This window comes from Carassius gibelio, chromosome A14, assembly GCF_023724105.1.
Source record: "Carassius gibelio isolate Cgi1373 ecotype wild population from Czech Republic chromosome A14, carGib1.2-hapl.c, whole genome shotgun sequence".
Taxonomy (NCBI): domain Eukaryota; kingdom Metazoa; phylum Chordata; class Actinopteri; order Cypriniformes; family Cyprinidae; genus Carassius; species Carassius gibelio.
Window position 1 is genome coordinate 16,648,117 of NC_068384.1, and position 15,276 is coordinate 16,663,392.

General features: G+C 35.5%; 1 protein-coding gene across 1 annotated transcript in view; it reads right to left on the minus strand.

Annotated features, from left to right (window-relative positions):
- Window positions 1-6,032: 6,032 nt before the first annotated feature.
- LOC128026831 (BTB/POZ domain-containing protein KCTD8) overlaps window positions 6,033-15,276 on the minus strand; it is a 28,423-nt gene continuing 19,179 nt past the window's right edge. Inside the window, exon 2 of the mRNA XM_052614066.1 lies at window positions 6,033-8,410. Within this exon, the coding sequence (XP_052470026.1) occupies window positions 7,884-8,410 (527 nt within the window). The 3' untranslated portion in view covers window positions 6,033-7,883. The remainder of the gene's footprint in view (window positions 8,411-15,276) is intronic.

Sequence of the window (15,276 nt, forward strand, 5' to 3'; positions counted from 1 at the left end):
CTGTCTATTCAGCTAACACTTATTCATTGCACCAAAACATGACTTTTAAGCTTTGCCCACTATTGCTGCCTTCAAGTCCTCCTGGGAAGTTTGTGCATATGGGTTCAGAATTACAATGTGTTTTCAAGTGATTTTGGTTGGACAATTTTTTTTCTCTCTCTTTTTTTCCTACTTCCTGACAAAGACAACAGCAAAATGTTCAGCACTGTGTCGTTCTCAGATTCCAAAGGGGGAGAAAGATGTCAGCGATATTTTTTTTGTCATACAGAAAGATGGTAAATTATTATTACGATTCTTAAAATGTGTTTGAAAGACGTACGCTCATCAAGGCTGCATTTATTTGATCACAAATTCAGTAAATACTTTTCTGTATTATAATATATTTTAAATGCAATTTATTCCTTATGGGAAAGCTGGATTAACATTTCTTATTATTATGCATGCTGAAAAGACTTTTCGACTGGTAGTGTAAATGCAAATACTTGTCTTCAAAGATATAAATATAGGGTCAACTTTTAGGAGTGCATTGGAATATAAATGACCTCGAAGAGACAAACCACACAACTCTGATTTGATTTCCATATAAACAGGCTCTATGAAACAAACATCATTTCAGGATAACAGCTCTGACTCTTGCACCTGAAAGCTCTTGATTAAAGTTTCGTTGAGCAGGAGGTATCAATTCAGCAAGACGCGTGTTTTTTTTCTTCTTCCTTTTTCTCCTTGGCTTTTATTGCTTACTGATGCAGAATACTTAAAACTGCTGAGGTTCTTTCATTTCAAAACTCCCCCTTAGAAGATTTACAGTCTGTTAGAGGACACATTTACGCTGTTTTCACCTCTGGATCAAGTGATTCACAACTCACAAGTTGCTTGACTCTTTATAAATTCCAAAGTAAACATCAGACTGGAATAAATAGGCTAGAGTTTGATTATCATTTAATCTTATATTCTGTCAGAACAGCAATGGCTACAAACTGTTCTAAGCAATCTGGGCTATTTAGGCTGTAGGAGTACCGCTTTATCAGAGGCTAAATCTTTAAAAACAGAGACTTTAGATCAGAGATATCACCATTAGGATGAGAGCGAGTGTTTAGGCACAGTTATTTTGGTGCAAAACTGCATAAATTGTATTTCAACAAGCTTGACTGTAATAAAAAGGTGTGTTTGGTTAAGGATTTAGCAGTCAGAAATGCAGGATAAAGCATATGTGATTCTGTTGTACATATTGCCATATGCAAATACAGGAATGCACCAATCAGCAAGTCCAATTGAAGGATTTACCTCTAGGAGGTGCATACATGTGCTTTTGAAGCAGCTGCAATCAAAGATAGCCTTAAATCCTCCATTTACTGAGGACAGATGTGTCTGCCTGCAGTAGCATCTCCGCACCATTCCTAGAGAGAACGGCAGCCAATCAGACGGCAAGGAAACTATTGATGATTTTTCAGCAGCTCCATTGTCATTCTAATCATAGCTCTATCAGTAACATCCCTTGCACTAAACACAGCAGACAATTGCCTGCAAGATATTCCCGTCCCATGCGACGATGGCCCAAGACTGAGATCAATGCCAGACTATGTGAGCATGGTGCAAGCCTAAAATCTGCATATTAATTTCTTGATTGAAAAGCTCTTATTAGAGCGCTGTATTCCCAGACTCCATGTTAAACAGGAGAAGAGTGACATCTATGTCCTTGAGCATAATAAATACCACAATTAAAAAACACGGTGCAGAACAATCATTCCTCACAGGGACACAAACACTTGTCTTCATGATGTTTCTGTACATTGTTCAAACGTTGCAGGTGCTCAAGGTGGTTTGAATGGTCCTTGACAAAATATATTAAATATTCATGCAAATGAGAGATTGATGTCCAGAACAGTTCCTGAAAAGCATTTATAGATAAGGCAGCAGATTTGTTTTAATATAGGATACGAATGGGTCATGTTAGTTTACTAATATATATATTTTTTTCTTCAGTTTTTGATATTTTTATCAGTGGTGCTAAAATGGGTAGGCAGAGAGCAAGCTGTGCTTTAGCTGTTCCACAGTAAATCCCCTTTCAGAAAAAAAAACTTGCGTCTGTAAGTTCATCCCTATTTAAAACACCACAGGTACAGCCAAGCAGACAAAACAAAATAAATTATTAAAATATCTTTATAATAATTTTAAATGATATGCAACACATGACATTTTTTATATAAAAATAATTAAATTATCAAGTGACATATATATTATATTATATGACAATATGCAACACATGACCCCAGACATGTTTTTATTTTAATTTAAAAATAATTATATTATGATTCCTGTAATAATTTAAAACAATATAATACGCAATCATCATGTAAATTAAGTGACATATAAAGTAATATAACAATAACATGCAACACTTGATCTCAGACATTTTTTTATATAAATTAATTTATATTATCATTATTATTGTAATAATTTCATATAATACAATGCATATTTATGTAAAAATTTATTATAATATAATATAGTTTAATTTAATAGAATATAATTAATATAAAATCTCAGACATGCTGCTTTCTAATAATAATAATATATATATATTTTTTTACAATTTTAATAATAATACAATTCATAATCATGTACATTTTAAGCGACAATATAATATACAATATTACCTTTTAATATAAAATAATTATATTATAATTATTATAATTATTTAATTGTTTATAATATAACGTATACTGTAATCATTATATAAAAATGAAGTGACATGTAAAAACTCTTTAAGGATAAAATTCATCTTGCTGACACTCAATAGCAATTGAAGAAACTTATAATGTGAGCTCCAAATCGCTCTGTGATTGTATAAAGTGTTACTTTGCTCAACTACATCATGTCACTGGATACGGCCACAGGTCGCCCGAAGTCGCCAGTAGAAAATAAATTAGTCCAGATGCTGTTATGGAAAACTGGTCTTTTGCACATGTTGGGAACTCAGAAACGAAGACCAGGAGACTCTTGGGTAATCTTCAGCAGGATTCTTTACTGAGAACGCTCTGCATGGCGCTGCAGTCATCAAAAGGTCTAACTTGTCCTTAAGACATTGTAGTTTTTATACATTCTAAGGGGGTGGGATACACAGAGGGGGAGTCAACCTAAACAAAGCATGCAAATGCAATACAGGGATCAGCCTGATACTGGCCATTTTCCCATCTTTGAACTTGTCAGCATAACAGTGTCATTTAAATACAGAGGTGCCTGACAGTATGGTTGATACCTTCACATTATCATAGAGACAAAAGGCACAGCTGTACCTTGAGATTAAAAAGCCACATGGCAAGGAAGATCACAAAGACAAAAAAAGGACATTATCTCAGACACCTGATTTTCCTAATTTACCTCAAAATGTATATCAAAACGTTTTCAGTTCATATGCTATTACATTGGAACCTAGTTTTAACATTTTATAAATTTTTAATCCCACAGTCATTATCTTAGCATTAGAAATAATTCACTTAGATCCACTTTTCATACATTACAGCATCAAGTGGAGCAGAGGTTGTTTGCAGGTAGCAAACAGCGTAAAAGTCTGTGTGACTTTTTTTCATGTGGAAGTCTTTTTTGTTACATGCTGTAACAGATTTTTGAGGGGCTTGTAATGGCCGCGGGGATACAATCATTTTACCGTGAGGCGTAATGTATGCATCCCCCTGAGATAACTCGGACAACAGCTTTCTGAAACAGGTGAGGGAAGCCACTTATTCCTAAATTGCCATGGAGATCTCTGAAAAAAAAGGTAATTCTAAGTGTTTTGTTTTCTATTCAAACATATTTAAATTTCCGTCCTTTCAGTGTCGTGCATTTGTAAATGCAAGTGCTTTCCTTGTGTAAGGAAAGAGGACAGTGACAGAGGACGGCGAGCGTGATTTCACCAAGTACAACATGTTCCTGGATCAACATCCTCATTGATCCTGGAACAACATTCTAATTAACCGATCAGAATTGAGATACATTTTTCAGAAAATATCAGTTTTAGGTTTACAATCAGGGTTAGGTGCTTCTACAGCCTTGTTAATCTGCTATAATTTCCCACTGATTTAAGGAATACATTATGGGTAGGGTTAGGTTTAAGGGTAGGGATTGGGTTAAGTCTATATTTTTGGGCAATAATGTTGATCCAGGATCATCAAAAGATGTTGATCCAGGAACATATCTTACTTGGCCATATCATGGCGACCGAGAAGGAACTTAGCCTGCTAACTGCTCCTTCTCGAGGCGTTCTTGTAGAACATATTAGATCTGAGAGCTGAACGACAGCATTTTAAACGCGTGTTTGCATTTAGATTGGTGTTGGTGTGAGCTCGTATATGGCTGATATTGATGAAATGGAATATACTGATGTGTGTCACGGCATTTGCTTGTCCTTTTAATTTCCAAAGATTTTGAGATACAGTATTATTTTTTCTCAAGACATTTTATCCATTGGACTGAGCTGTCTTAAACTGTTTTTTTTTTTTTTAATTATAAGTTTTCCTGGCATGACTAATCTTTAAAATATGTATTTAGTTTGACACTTTCGACTACTTTTGAATGAATGGTGAAAAATTGTACCATCTACCTGCAGGGTTAAGTGGATCATACTAACCTGTAAAAATCTTCACATCAACTACCCATCTGCATATGACTTCTACATGGCAAAATAGCACAGTTGTGTAGCTTTTTTTCAGAGAAAGTCAATCTGATCTGCAGAAACACTTCCAGGAATGAGCTTCAGAAATGACAAGGACGATGACTCACAGTAAATCCTGATTACACACTGTATTCCAAAAATAAGACGGACGTCATTTTGACAGATATGAATAAACTATGTGCGATCTGCCTGACTGATTACATGACTAAAACTGTCCGCGCCTCCATGAAAAGCATCATTTCAGATGTCTGAAATGATTAGATCGAGCTGAAGAGAAAAGCCTCGGATGATAAAGTTAAGACTCAACCTAAATGAAGTCTCCACTCATATGAATAATAAAACTGGCTGCTTCTTCTCAGAATAATTGTGCTCTTGAGGACTTACCAGCCATCTGAGACATGCAGGTGAAATGCCATGAAGTCTTTGTTGAAGGAATCCCTGCTGGAAGCTCAAAGTGTTTTAGAAGTTGGCAGCTGGTTTCTAGCTGATCCAAACCGACTGCAGATTTAGATAGATCTGTTCTTCCTTACAATTCAGATGTGTGAATGGATGGTAATATTCAATAGTCCAATAGAAGTCCAGTGAACTGCATCCATCCATCATGTTTGATATTTACGATTTGATATTTTCAGTCTCGATTGGGCGCAGTTAAATAATCCTTATTTTTTGGACAAAAATAATTGACAAGCTTCAAATTGGGCCACACCCTCCGATCATTCAGGGGTGCAAATTAAGCTTAAAATCGGCCTTAAAATCATCTATAGTGTGCGGCCAGCCTTAAATTTACAGAAGAGATGTACTTTTCTTACCACCACAGTGTTGCCAAGAAAACTATTATATAAAACTAATATATACTTGTAAAATATTACAAAACAGACAACTCTAAATCAATAAATAAATCCCGGAATGAAAAAGCATGCGTTAATGCACAATTCAAGTGGAGAGGCCCTGGGAAATGCAGAAACACTGGATGAAATGAGAAACAAACATTACATTATGTGTAAGGTGGAGCTTTGACAGCTGCTAAGCACTAGCTAGCTAAAATGTGTGACTATTCTGGAAAAAGGCCATTGAATGCAACTGCCTTAATGAAAATCAAGCCCAAAATGACTTGGAGGATGAATGCAGGGACATGTTTTGTTTTCTCAAAAAAAAAATCAAATGTCATGTCTGAAAAAGCCTGGTATTATTGACCTTTTCTTGAGTTCAAATAGAATAAAAGTGCTGGAAGGTAAATATTGTAGTAAAATAACAAAATATCTAATATGTATATAAATATATAATAAATAAAATATATTAAAATATATATCCCAAAATATGACTCTGAATGAAATAAAGTAGACAAAACACACATTAAATCGCCTATTATAACATGACACTTTTATTACGGGACACCGAGGCAAATCAATAGATATAACAACAAATGTCTTCACAAATTTTGGAGCATTTCAGTCTTCACAGTAGACTAACACTAAGTCCTGATTTAAACATTATAGTTCTAGGATAACAGTGTCAACTGTGCCTTGTGCTTTTCAAACCTGTGTCCTGGATTGAGACCATAACATATCTCAAACCGGCATTTACAGCATGTTGTGCTTTAAACGTGCGTAGGACTCCATACACATCAATTAGAGGGCAATCATCTAATATCTCTCAGACACAAGTCTTTATGGAGAATGCACTGTGAATGCTCGCTGACATTTGATATGCAGCCGACGGCAGATGGAAAGATCATTCCCAGAGTCTGGAATGATGCCCTGCTATAAACAATATCTTGGAACCATTTTCAGCACGTGGATTAAGCTACTGGCTCACTGCCATAGCTAATTCTCATTTAAAAAGAAATCTGGCTAGGCTCAAACTCAAACGTGTCAAAAAGATCAATTCTTAAAGATTTTTTCACATTAAGGTTTCGCACTGAGACAAACCGTAGGGGAACCAACCGTGGACATGTATCTTTGGAGCTTAACTCCTGGCCTTCTTCATAATCCAGCTCTGGAACCAAATCTAGGATTAATATGAATAATTTGTAGCAACACACTTCCTTCTTTTCCACATTTTTTGTGTGATTCCAAATCCTCATTTCTGTCACAAATGGCTCTATAGAAATTTACATTAAGAAATATGTGTGCACAATTATGGACAGAAGCACACACACAAACATTTTAGAAAACGAATGGCACAAAACAAAAATTCATAGTAAAAGCAGTCCAGACAATGGACAGTTTCTAGGCATAAGTCAGAGAAACCTCACACAGAGAAAAACCAGTGTGTAGATGATGTACATTGCAGCCCATTATATAAATGCAACAATTAGGTCATTTGAAGGGATGGAATGAGAAGATAATTTATCCATTATATTATATATCTGTCCTCATTTTACGCTGCTAATATAAAATCTCCATATCCTCTTATATTCCAGTTAGGATTTTAGATTATGTGCTACTTGTTCATCGTACCTTCCAATCCTGGCTTAATGATTCTCAGCAAAAGTACAGCTGTATGTTTATATATTTAAATATATTGTATAGAATTATGGCTGTCAGTTTAACATCCATATAATATAATTTATTCCAATAAATGAACACATTTAATGTGGCACAAGACTTAAAACATTTTTGAATGTGACACATAATGAAAACAAAAACCAAAAACAGATATGACACAAGAAATGATGCAAAGACATCCATCTATAATTTGTGAACATAAATAAAAAATTAAGCAATATATGGAAGTGTCCTATGCGAACAGCTCAGGACTGATATAGACTTGGCTGCAAAATGGTTTTTTTTTTTTTTTTTTAGAAAATGCTGATATATATGTGATTAACTGCAATTTGATGAATGTATAGTTAATAGTTTATAGAGATATACTATGAGCCCTATTTGCAGACCTTCTGGACAACAGAAAGGTTTGTTTAGATGACTCTAGATGGAATGGCTTTTCATTGAAACATTCTCCATCAACACTTTTCGGTAGATTTTTAAAGTATAGTTCAAAGATATGAATGGTGCTGTCAATCTGAACAAAAACAGAGCAAAGTGGAACGTTTCGTTGGCTCAAGTTCTTTTATTCTCTTTTCTGATACTCAGTTGTTTGGTTTCTCGTTATGAATCAAGGCCTTTGAGGGCTTTAAAGTCTGTTGGGCAATCTATTCTGCTAGTGTGAATCGGTTCGATAGTTTATCCCAGTGGCCTATCCTGAGTTTTCTTTATAGGCCGTATTTCTGAAGCAGTTCTGACTGCCACTGCCGTTTGCGCTCTGGGAACGCCGGAGGGATCTTGATTTTTCTGAAATCTTGGATGCACTCTTTCATTTCCTCCTCCACGCTGGGCCTCTCCAGAGTCTTCCTCCGGGTAAGACCGCTTCCCACACCTTCCCTCGGACCAACCCCGCTAGTGAGGGACTGGAACAGCTCGCTGTTCCGCCTCTTATCCGGCATCTCCATCCACTGCACCGAAGATCCTTTCTTGGGCGGTCGGCCCAGAGTAAGAGTGCTCGGAGGTCGAGATACGGAGTGTAGGGCACCGCATGGAGCCAGCGAGCCCCCAACAACCTCACCGCGTGACACCAGGATGGGACCCCCGTCCTGGGGAGACGTGGCCTCAGAGTGGGTCTCAGAGCTGGATGTGGAGAGCTCGTTCAATGAGGCTCCGCTCTCACTTGCCTTATCCAGCAGTTTCTCAGGCTTGGGCTCCTCACGCTCCAGTTTAGGGGATGCTGACTTGCACGCAGGTCCTGGTGGATAAATAAAGAAAAATTAGCTGATAAGACAATAGAAACCCCTAGAGGCCAATGTCAAAGTCCCACAGACTGAACTGATGAAATGCTTAGCTCCTTTGTGTTAGCGTTTGCACTAAATCACAAAATATCCATTGCTTCTACTCTTTTTATTAGTTTTGTTATGCATACACTGCAAAAATATCCAAACATCCTTTAAAAAAAAAGTTAACTTGATAAGCAAAAAATCGCATCAGGACTTGCTTTTTAAACTAAACTATCAAACTAAATGTAGGCTTGCAACAAGAAAAAAAATCCAACTGCACGGCACAGACCAATGTTCTTCAAAATATCTTCTTAAGTTTTAACTCATATAGGTTTGAACAACTTCAAAGGTGAACTATCCATTTAAAGTTCTACATTGCATCCTAAACGAAATGTAACATTGTTAGTGACCAATTTATGAGCATTCAAGATATGTAGCATCACAACTGATTTTCAACAGAGCTTGCTGTTTGCATGTTGCAAGCTAATGACAAGATGGAACCAGCATAAAATACACAAAAAATGGTTTACTTGGGCCTAAATAAAACTGCTTTTCTCAATATGTTTGGACTGAATTCATTTTCTTCATCTGTTATCTTGAATTAACTTTTTTCATTAAAATTGTTACCTTGCATTATAGGACTGCCTTTCCCATACAAGAATACATAAGATGGGACAGGTCAAAAACATGGAATTGTGGTCCATTAATGGTAACTAACTGCATTTCAGTGCAATATCAGGTATTCATTGGTGATTGCACACATGAGAGATATGCTCAGAGGATAAGAAAGCAGTTTACAGTGTACAGATTAAGACAAGTAACAATGTCTTAACTTTCCCATAAGAAGTCTCCATTACTGTCTATGTATATATTCTTTTTTTGCTTATTTTGATATAAAAAACTAAGCTTTACAAATGGCCAACACAAGTAACTCAACTAACTCCATCTAATCTCTTGTCTATTATCTCTGTAGGTCATAATGAAGAAATACAATTTTTTGCAGAGAATCAAGAGCCAGCTGTAACTGCACGCTTCAGCAAGTCTCTTAATGTGATGCAGAGGAGCTGCTAATTGGTGATTAAACATGGAAATGCAGGCGAAGCTGAAAACAAAGAGTCCATCAGTCGCTTTTCAGGACACGGATCATTGAAGGAGACCCTCTGGGAACAGGACACATAACCATTGGCTGGAAACAGACCCAGACCAGCAGACCTTTGGGAAACTGAACAAGGTGGCATAATACTAACTGCTCAATACATGTAAAACTGAAATGTATAAATTCAGTTTAGATAAACTCAACCAACTTTTTTAAAGGCATAAATTAATTTGTTGATATGTTTAAATACACAATATTTCAATAAATCAACATTATGCCAGCAGACAGAACTTAAACCCCAAACGAGGGACTCAGGTCATCAAAAGAAGGTAGAATGAGGGTATGAGGGGGAAGATTATTTGGCTTATTATATAAGCTTACATGACACTACTTTACTCATTGCAGACTTGTTTTCTATTATATATATGTGTGTGTGTGTGTGCAATTGTTTACTACAGTAAAGTAAGAAAAGGTACTCTTTAAGACAATCTCTTTTGTTTTGGGTCTATAAGTAATCACTTTAAACTACCTAGCAACCTCTCACATTTTCTTCAGAAACGATGAAATGATATTTAGATTAAAAAGATGTTATAAAACTGAGCCTGTTGAGTAAACCCACTGACTGGGATAAGACAAAAACCCAATTTTCACCATAATCGACCGTCAGAGAACCACATGCAACCTTCATGCTGTAAATTGCAAGCGGCGCATCTGAAGCAGCGCCGTATCCATTTGCTGAGGTCAATGGGTGTCAGGTGCAGCGTGACCTTATTGAACTCAACACTACTCTCCCCTGCCGTTCTGAATTAGCATGAGCGCTGTCTAGAGGCCTGGAACGTTCCAGAACATCCTCCGTTTTTGGCCATTTTAGGTTGAACGGCCTGTTGTGAAATCATTCTGTGTGATTGGGTGTTTTAAAACGAATATCCTGCCATTGAATAAAATACGGTGAGCTGATCACATCACATGTGACGAGATGGAGCCATTTTAACAGTCTGTTCATCCTACTTGCTCCTGTTGCTTCCTAATCTTTACAACAGCAATGACCATCAGGGCCTGCAGCAAACGAGCTAGCCGGGCTAATGAATGGCTTTAAATCACACACACAGACTTCCCATCATACTTGAAAAACAATTACACATGTAGATCCACAGATTAGCTCTTACTAGTGTGTCTTTCCCATGTGTGGCCCTGGCCCAAAGGAAAAGAGTAATAGCTTCCCTCCTTTGATTAAATACAGTCTACACCAAACTGTCATTGGGTTAATGAAATGCATAAGTGCACATAAATAAGCAGAGGCACTAACTGATCCGGCTCTACAGCCGAAAAAACATCCCATCGTAAAACATCTCCAAACCAGGCCATGAGCTGTGACATATGGAGGTCAGACTGATAAATCATGGAGGAAGAGGTAAAATACTAAAACTGCTGTCCCATAACATACAATTGTGTTATTTGAGGAAGCATTTATACAAGTTTAGTAGCAGAAATGGATTTAAATGTACTCTAATATTACAATACAAGCCTCTTTTACTATATTGCACTAAATTGTATTAAAATGTAAAGTTTACTATGCTGGAAGTCATTGATATTTCTATGAATAAGTTATGATGCAAGTATTTTATTTCCTGATTAAGCAACATCTAGTTCAGGCTCTACAAGACAAGCGCTTACTAGAATTATTAGAATTAAGTTTCCATAGGAGTAACGTGTTACGCATATGTTGTTGAATTAATTATTAATTTAAATGTTTAAATCATTTACTGCTTCAAAATGCATGCTGTTAACAAAATCATTGCTGAAACATTTGCAGTTTTCTTATTTAAATTGTACAGTTTTCTATTAATTTAACTGAATGTTTGCAAATACCAATATGGCAGTGTGTTGGCTTCACTTTTTATGACATCATGAGCAATCCAGTTCTCTATAAAAGAGGCAGTAACACTTTTAAAAAGCCTATAGGCCTGTAATTATATACACTATATATTTACATATATATATATAATATATATATAATATATATAATAAAATAAATGTCCAAAAGCATTTGTAGCCAAGATTTTAAGGTTTATGTCCATAAAGACATTGTTTTTTTCAAAAATAAACAAACCCAAAGAAACATGCATTGGAATATTGGAATAAAAAGTGTGACAACTAACCTCAGTTGCCTATCCCTGTTGCCTATGTCCATAGATATGGATATATATATATATATATATATATATATATATATATATATATATATATATATATATATATATATATATATATATATATATATATATATATATATATTATTTATGTTTTATTATGTATGTATATTTATGTTTCAGTAATGATTTTGTTAACAGCATGCATTTTGAAGCAGTTAATGATTTAAATATTTAAATTAATATTTAATTCAACAACATATGCGTAACACGTTACTTCTATGGAAACTTAATTCTAATAATTCTAGTAAGCGCTTGTCTTGTAGAGCCTGAACTAGATGTTGCTTAATCAGGAAATAAAATACTTGCATCATAACTTATCTACACACAGTGGGTATAGAAAAGATTCACCCCCTTTAAAACAATCACATTTTGTTGCTTTGCAGCCTGAGATGAAAATGGACACCATTTTTATTTTAAAGCAAAAGGTGGTTCAACAAAATACTGACAAAAGGGGGAGATCATTTTTCTTTCTTTTTCTTTATTTTTTGGACATGTTGGTGTTATATCTTTCATTAAGATGTTGCACTGAGTAATTAAAGCTGGATAAAACAAAAGCTGAAACATATTCATTTCAGGCTGCAAAGCAACAGAATGCTATTATTGTAAAGGGGGTGATTATTTTCTAGACCCATTGTATATATAACTATCATAAAAATATGAATCATAAAAACTAAACAAATATGCCAAATGCTTCTTGTACTAATGTGAAACCACACACATTAAGGCTGGATAATGACTGCAGGAAATGTTAATTATCCTCCCAGCTGTCAGAAAGCTGTTGACAGAGAGACACAGGTGTATCCCTCATTCTGCCCTTCATGAAATAAAGACCAATTAGCTTTGGCAGAGACACGAGCCACTTTTGAAAAAGATTCTGACATCTCATTCAGCTCTCATAATGGACAGTTATTCCAATATGTTGAGTGAAGTTGCTCTTTTTTTAAATCATGGAGATAGAACAGAACAGTCCCACCAGAATCTAGCAATATTTATTATATTGTTGCAGCTCAAAATGAAAACTTGCATAATTCAATACTGTAGCAATAAAATGTGTGAACGTGTGTATGTATATATATATATATATATATATATATATATATATATATATATATATACACTCCCACAAATGTGCAATGTAGAAGCATTCCAGGGATGCCACACAAACTTTTAGCAATTGCTGGAAGATTTCAGAGTCGAGGAATGAAACTCTCCCCTCCCTGCGCTCATCTGTTTAGCATTTCTCGGCGGTACAAGGCCGCTAAAACTGAACGCACCCTGACCTTTGCCTGGGGAGAATGGATTATTGGAGAGAGAAAGAGACAAGGGGGGAAAATAACTGACAAGTCGAACACAATGCTGATATATCATTGAGATGCACAGAACATTTCTGCAGAAGGAATGGAAAAAGATAGAAAGGAAGCAAAAATCTGATAGGGATTTCAATGAAGCCGTAATCCTACAGGAGGTAACACAGGATTACAAGAGTCTAGCTGTCAGCTTGAGGCCAAACATCAGGGCATGAGAACTACAGAAAGTAACCTTCAGGACTGACTCGCACTTACAGAAATATGTTTAGGTGGTGATAATGCAATAGATTGGCGTAGGTTATGATATAATCGCGATGAGTGTGATAAAACGAGCCAATCAGATTGTGTTCCACTGGAAGCAGGAAATAGACTGTGCTTTATCTAGATGTCTTTGTGAAGCTGATAATGCCAGAAGAACTGTAACTAAATATATGGTTATTAAAATTCCATTCAATAAAATGTCCACTCTCTTCTGCTAAAATGGCAAGGCAAATATGTATCACTATTTCTGTATGAAATGGATAAGGCATGAGGATTTAAACAACCCTCTAAAACTAGATTTAAAAATTGGAGCTCAACTCATCCGGCACCATTTGTGCTGCTAAGTAACCACATTTGCACATAGCTGCTACCAGGGGCCAGTTGCATAATCACAGTCACTTTCTTAAGACTGTGTCTTAAGAACTAGTTTGACTAACTAGCAGTTAACCAAGTGGTAATCTTACTTTCTGGATTCAGATCAGACCCAGCTATGTAACCGTCTTCAAATTTTGCAGAAAATATTTTTTCAAGTCTAAATTTAATACTCTGAACAGTTTAAACAACAGGCCACAAATACCCCAAAAAACTCCATAGCAACATGCTAAAAACATTTAGAAACGCTTTGGAAACTGCATAGTAACACTGTAACAACCACCCAAAATATCCCAGCTTCATGGTAGTGACAACTAACACTGTAGGTTAACTTTTATAAGCTACAGGGTAACCTAAATGTAAAATAATAGCATAGTCCATGCCATAGCTATAATGATAATGCAATTGAAAACTTACAGAATTATATTTTTTTCAGCTGATGAACAGTAAAAACATGGACAGCCAATCAGAATCCATCCTGCTTTAAAGAGCTTGCGCAATTAAAGCAAAGATAAACTGCAGCGTGTGCTTATAATAAACTAAAAGTTATCATCTGTTGGTATGAATGCTACATTGTTAATATTAAAGTATCTTTATAGTCATTGTTCTTGGTTATACCAAGTTAAGGTTTTTGTTAAACCTCACTACAATTAACTTCATAACCTGTACAGAGAAGCAGCAGATGTCCTCACAAGCATCGGTTTCTCTGGGGGCCGAACCGTGTCCTAGAAATAATTAGCATGAAAACATTGTAAACATATTGTGTGTGCTCATGTTTCCACCACAACCACTTCACAGAAATCTCTCCATCCTCTCTCTACTCTAACTCTCATTTTCTCTTGCAGACCTCAAAGGAGAGAAGCGTTTATTTCTGATATTCTGATATTTTGGTTGACATAGATGCCCGTGATTTACTTTTTCAGTTTCATCTGCCTCACTAAGCATGATGGTACAAAGTGTAAATAATACAACTACAGCATCTTGTTTTCACGTTCTTTTTATAACAGTACATTGCAATGGCTCTATTGGCCTGATAAGGACATAATATGATGACATTTTTGTTCACTCACGCACAGATGGGTTCTGATCCAACAGCAAGGAAAAAACAATGATTAAAAAAAAAAAGCAACTCATTATATCATTGTACATCGAGATGATGCAAACATAAACAGGATCATCCACCTTAAAGGAGGATAAAATGCTCCCCATATCTTTTGAGGATGTCAAAGGTTACACATCAAAGATTAAATACTCCAAGACATTCATGTGGTAAATGTTAAAAGCATTTAATTTACTGGTCTAAATCATTAAACTTGTTCAAAATGTAGATCTACTCTTTATACTATACTATACTATACTATACTATACTATACTATACTATATTGTACTATACTATACTATACTGTACTATACTGTACTATATTGTACTATACTATACTATACTATACTATACTGTACTATACTATACTATACTATACTATACTATACTATACTATATTGTACTATATTATACTGTACTATATTGTACTATACTATATTATACTATATTGTACTATATTATACTATACTATACTATATTGTACTATATT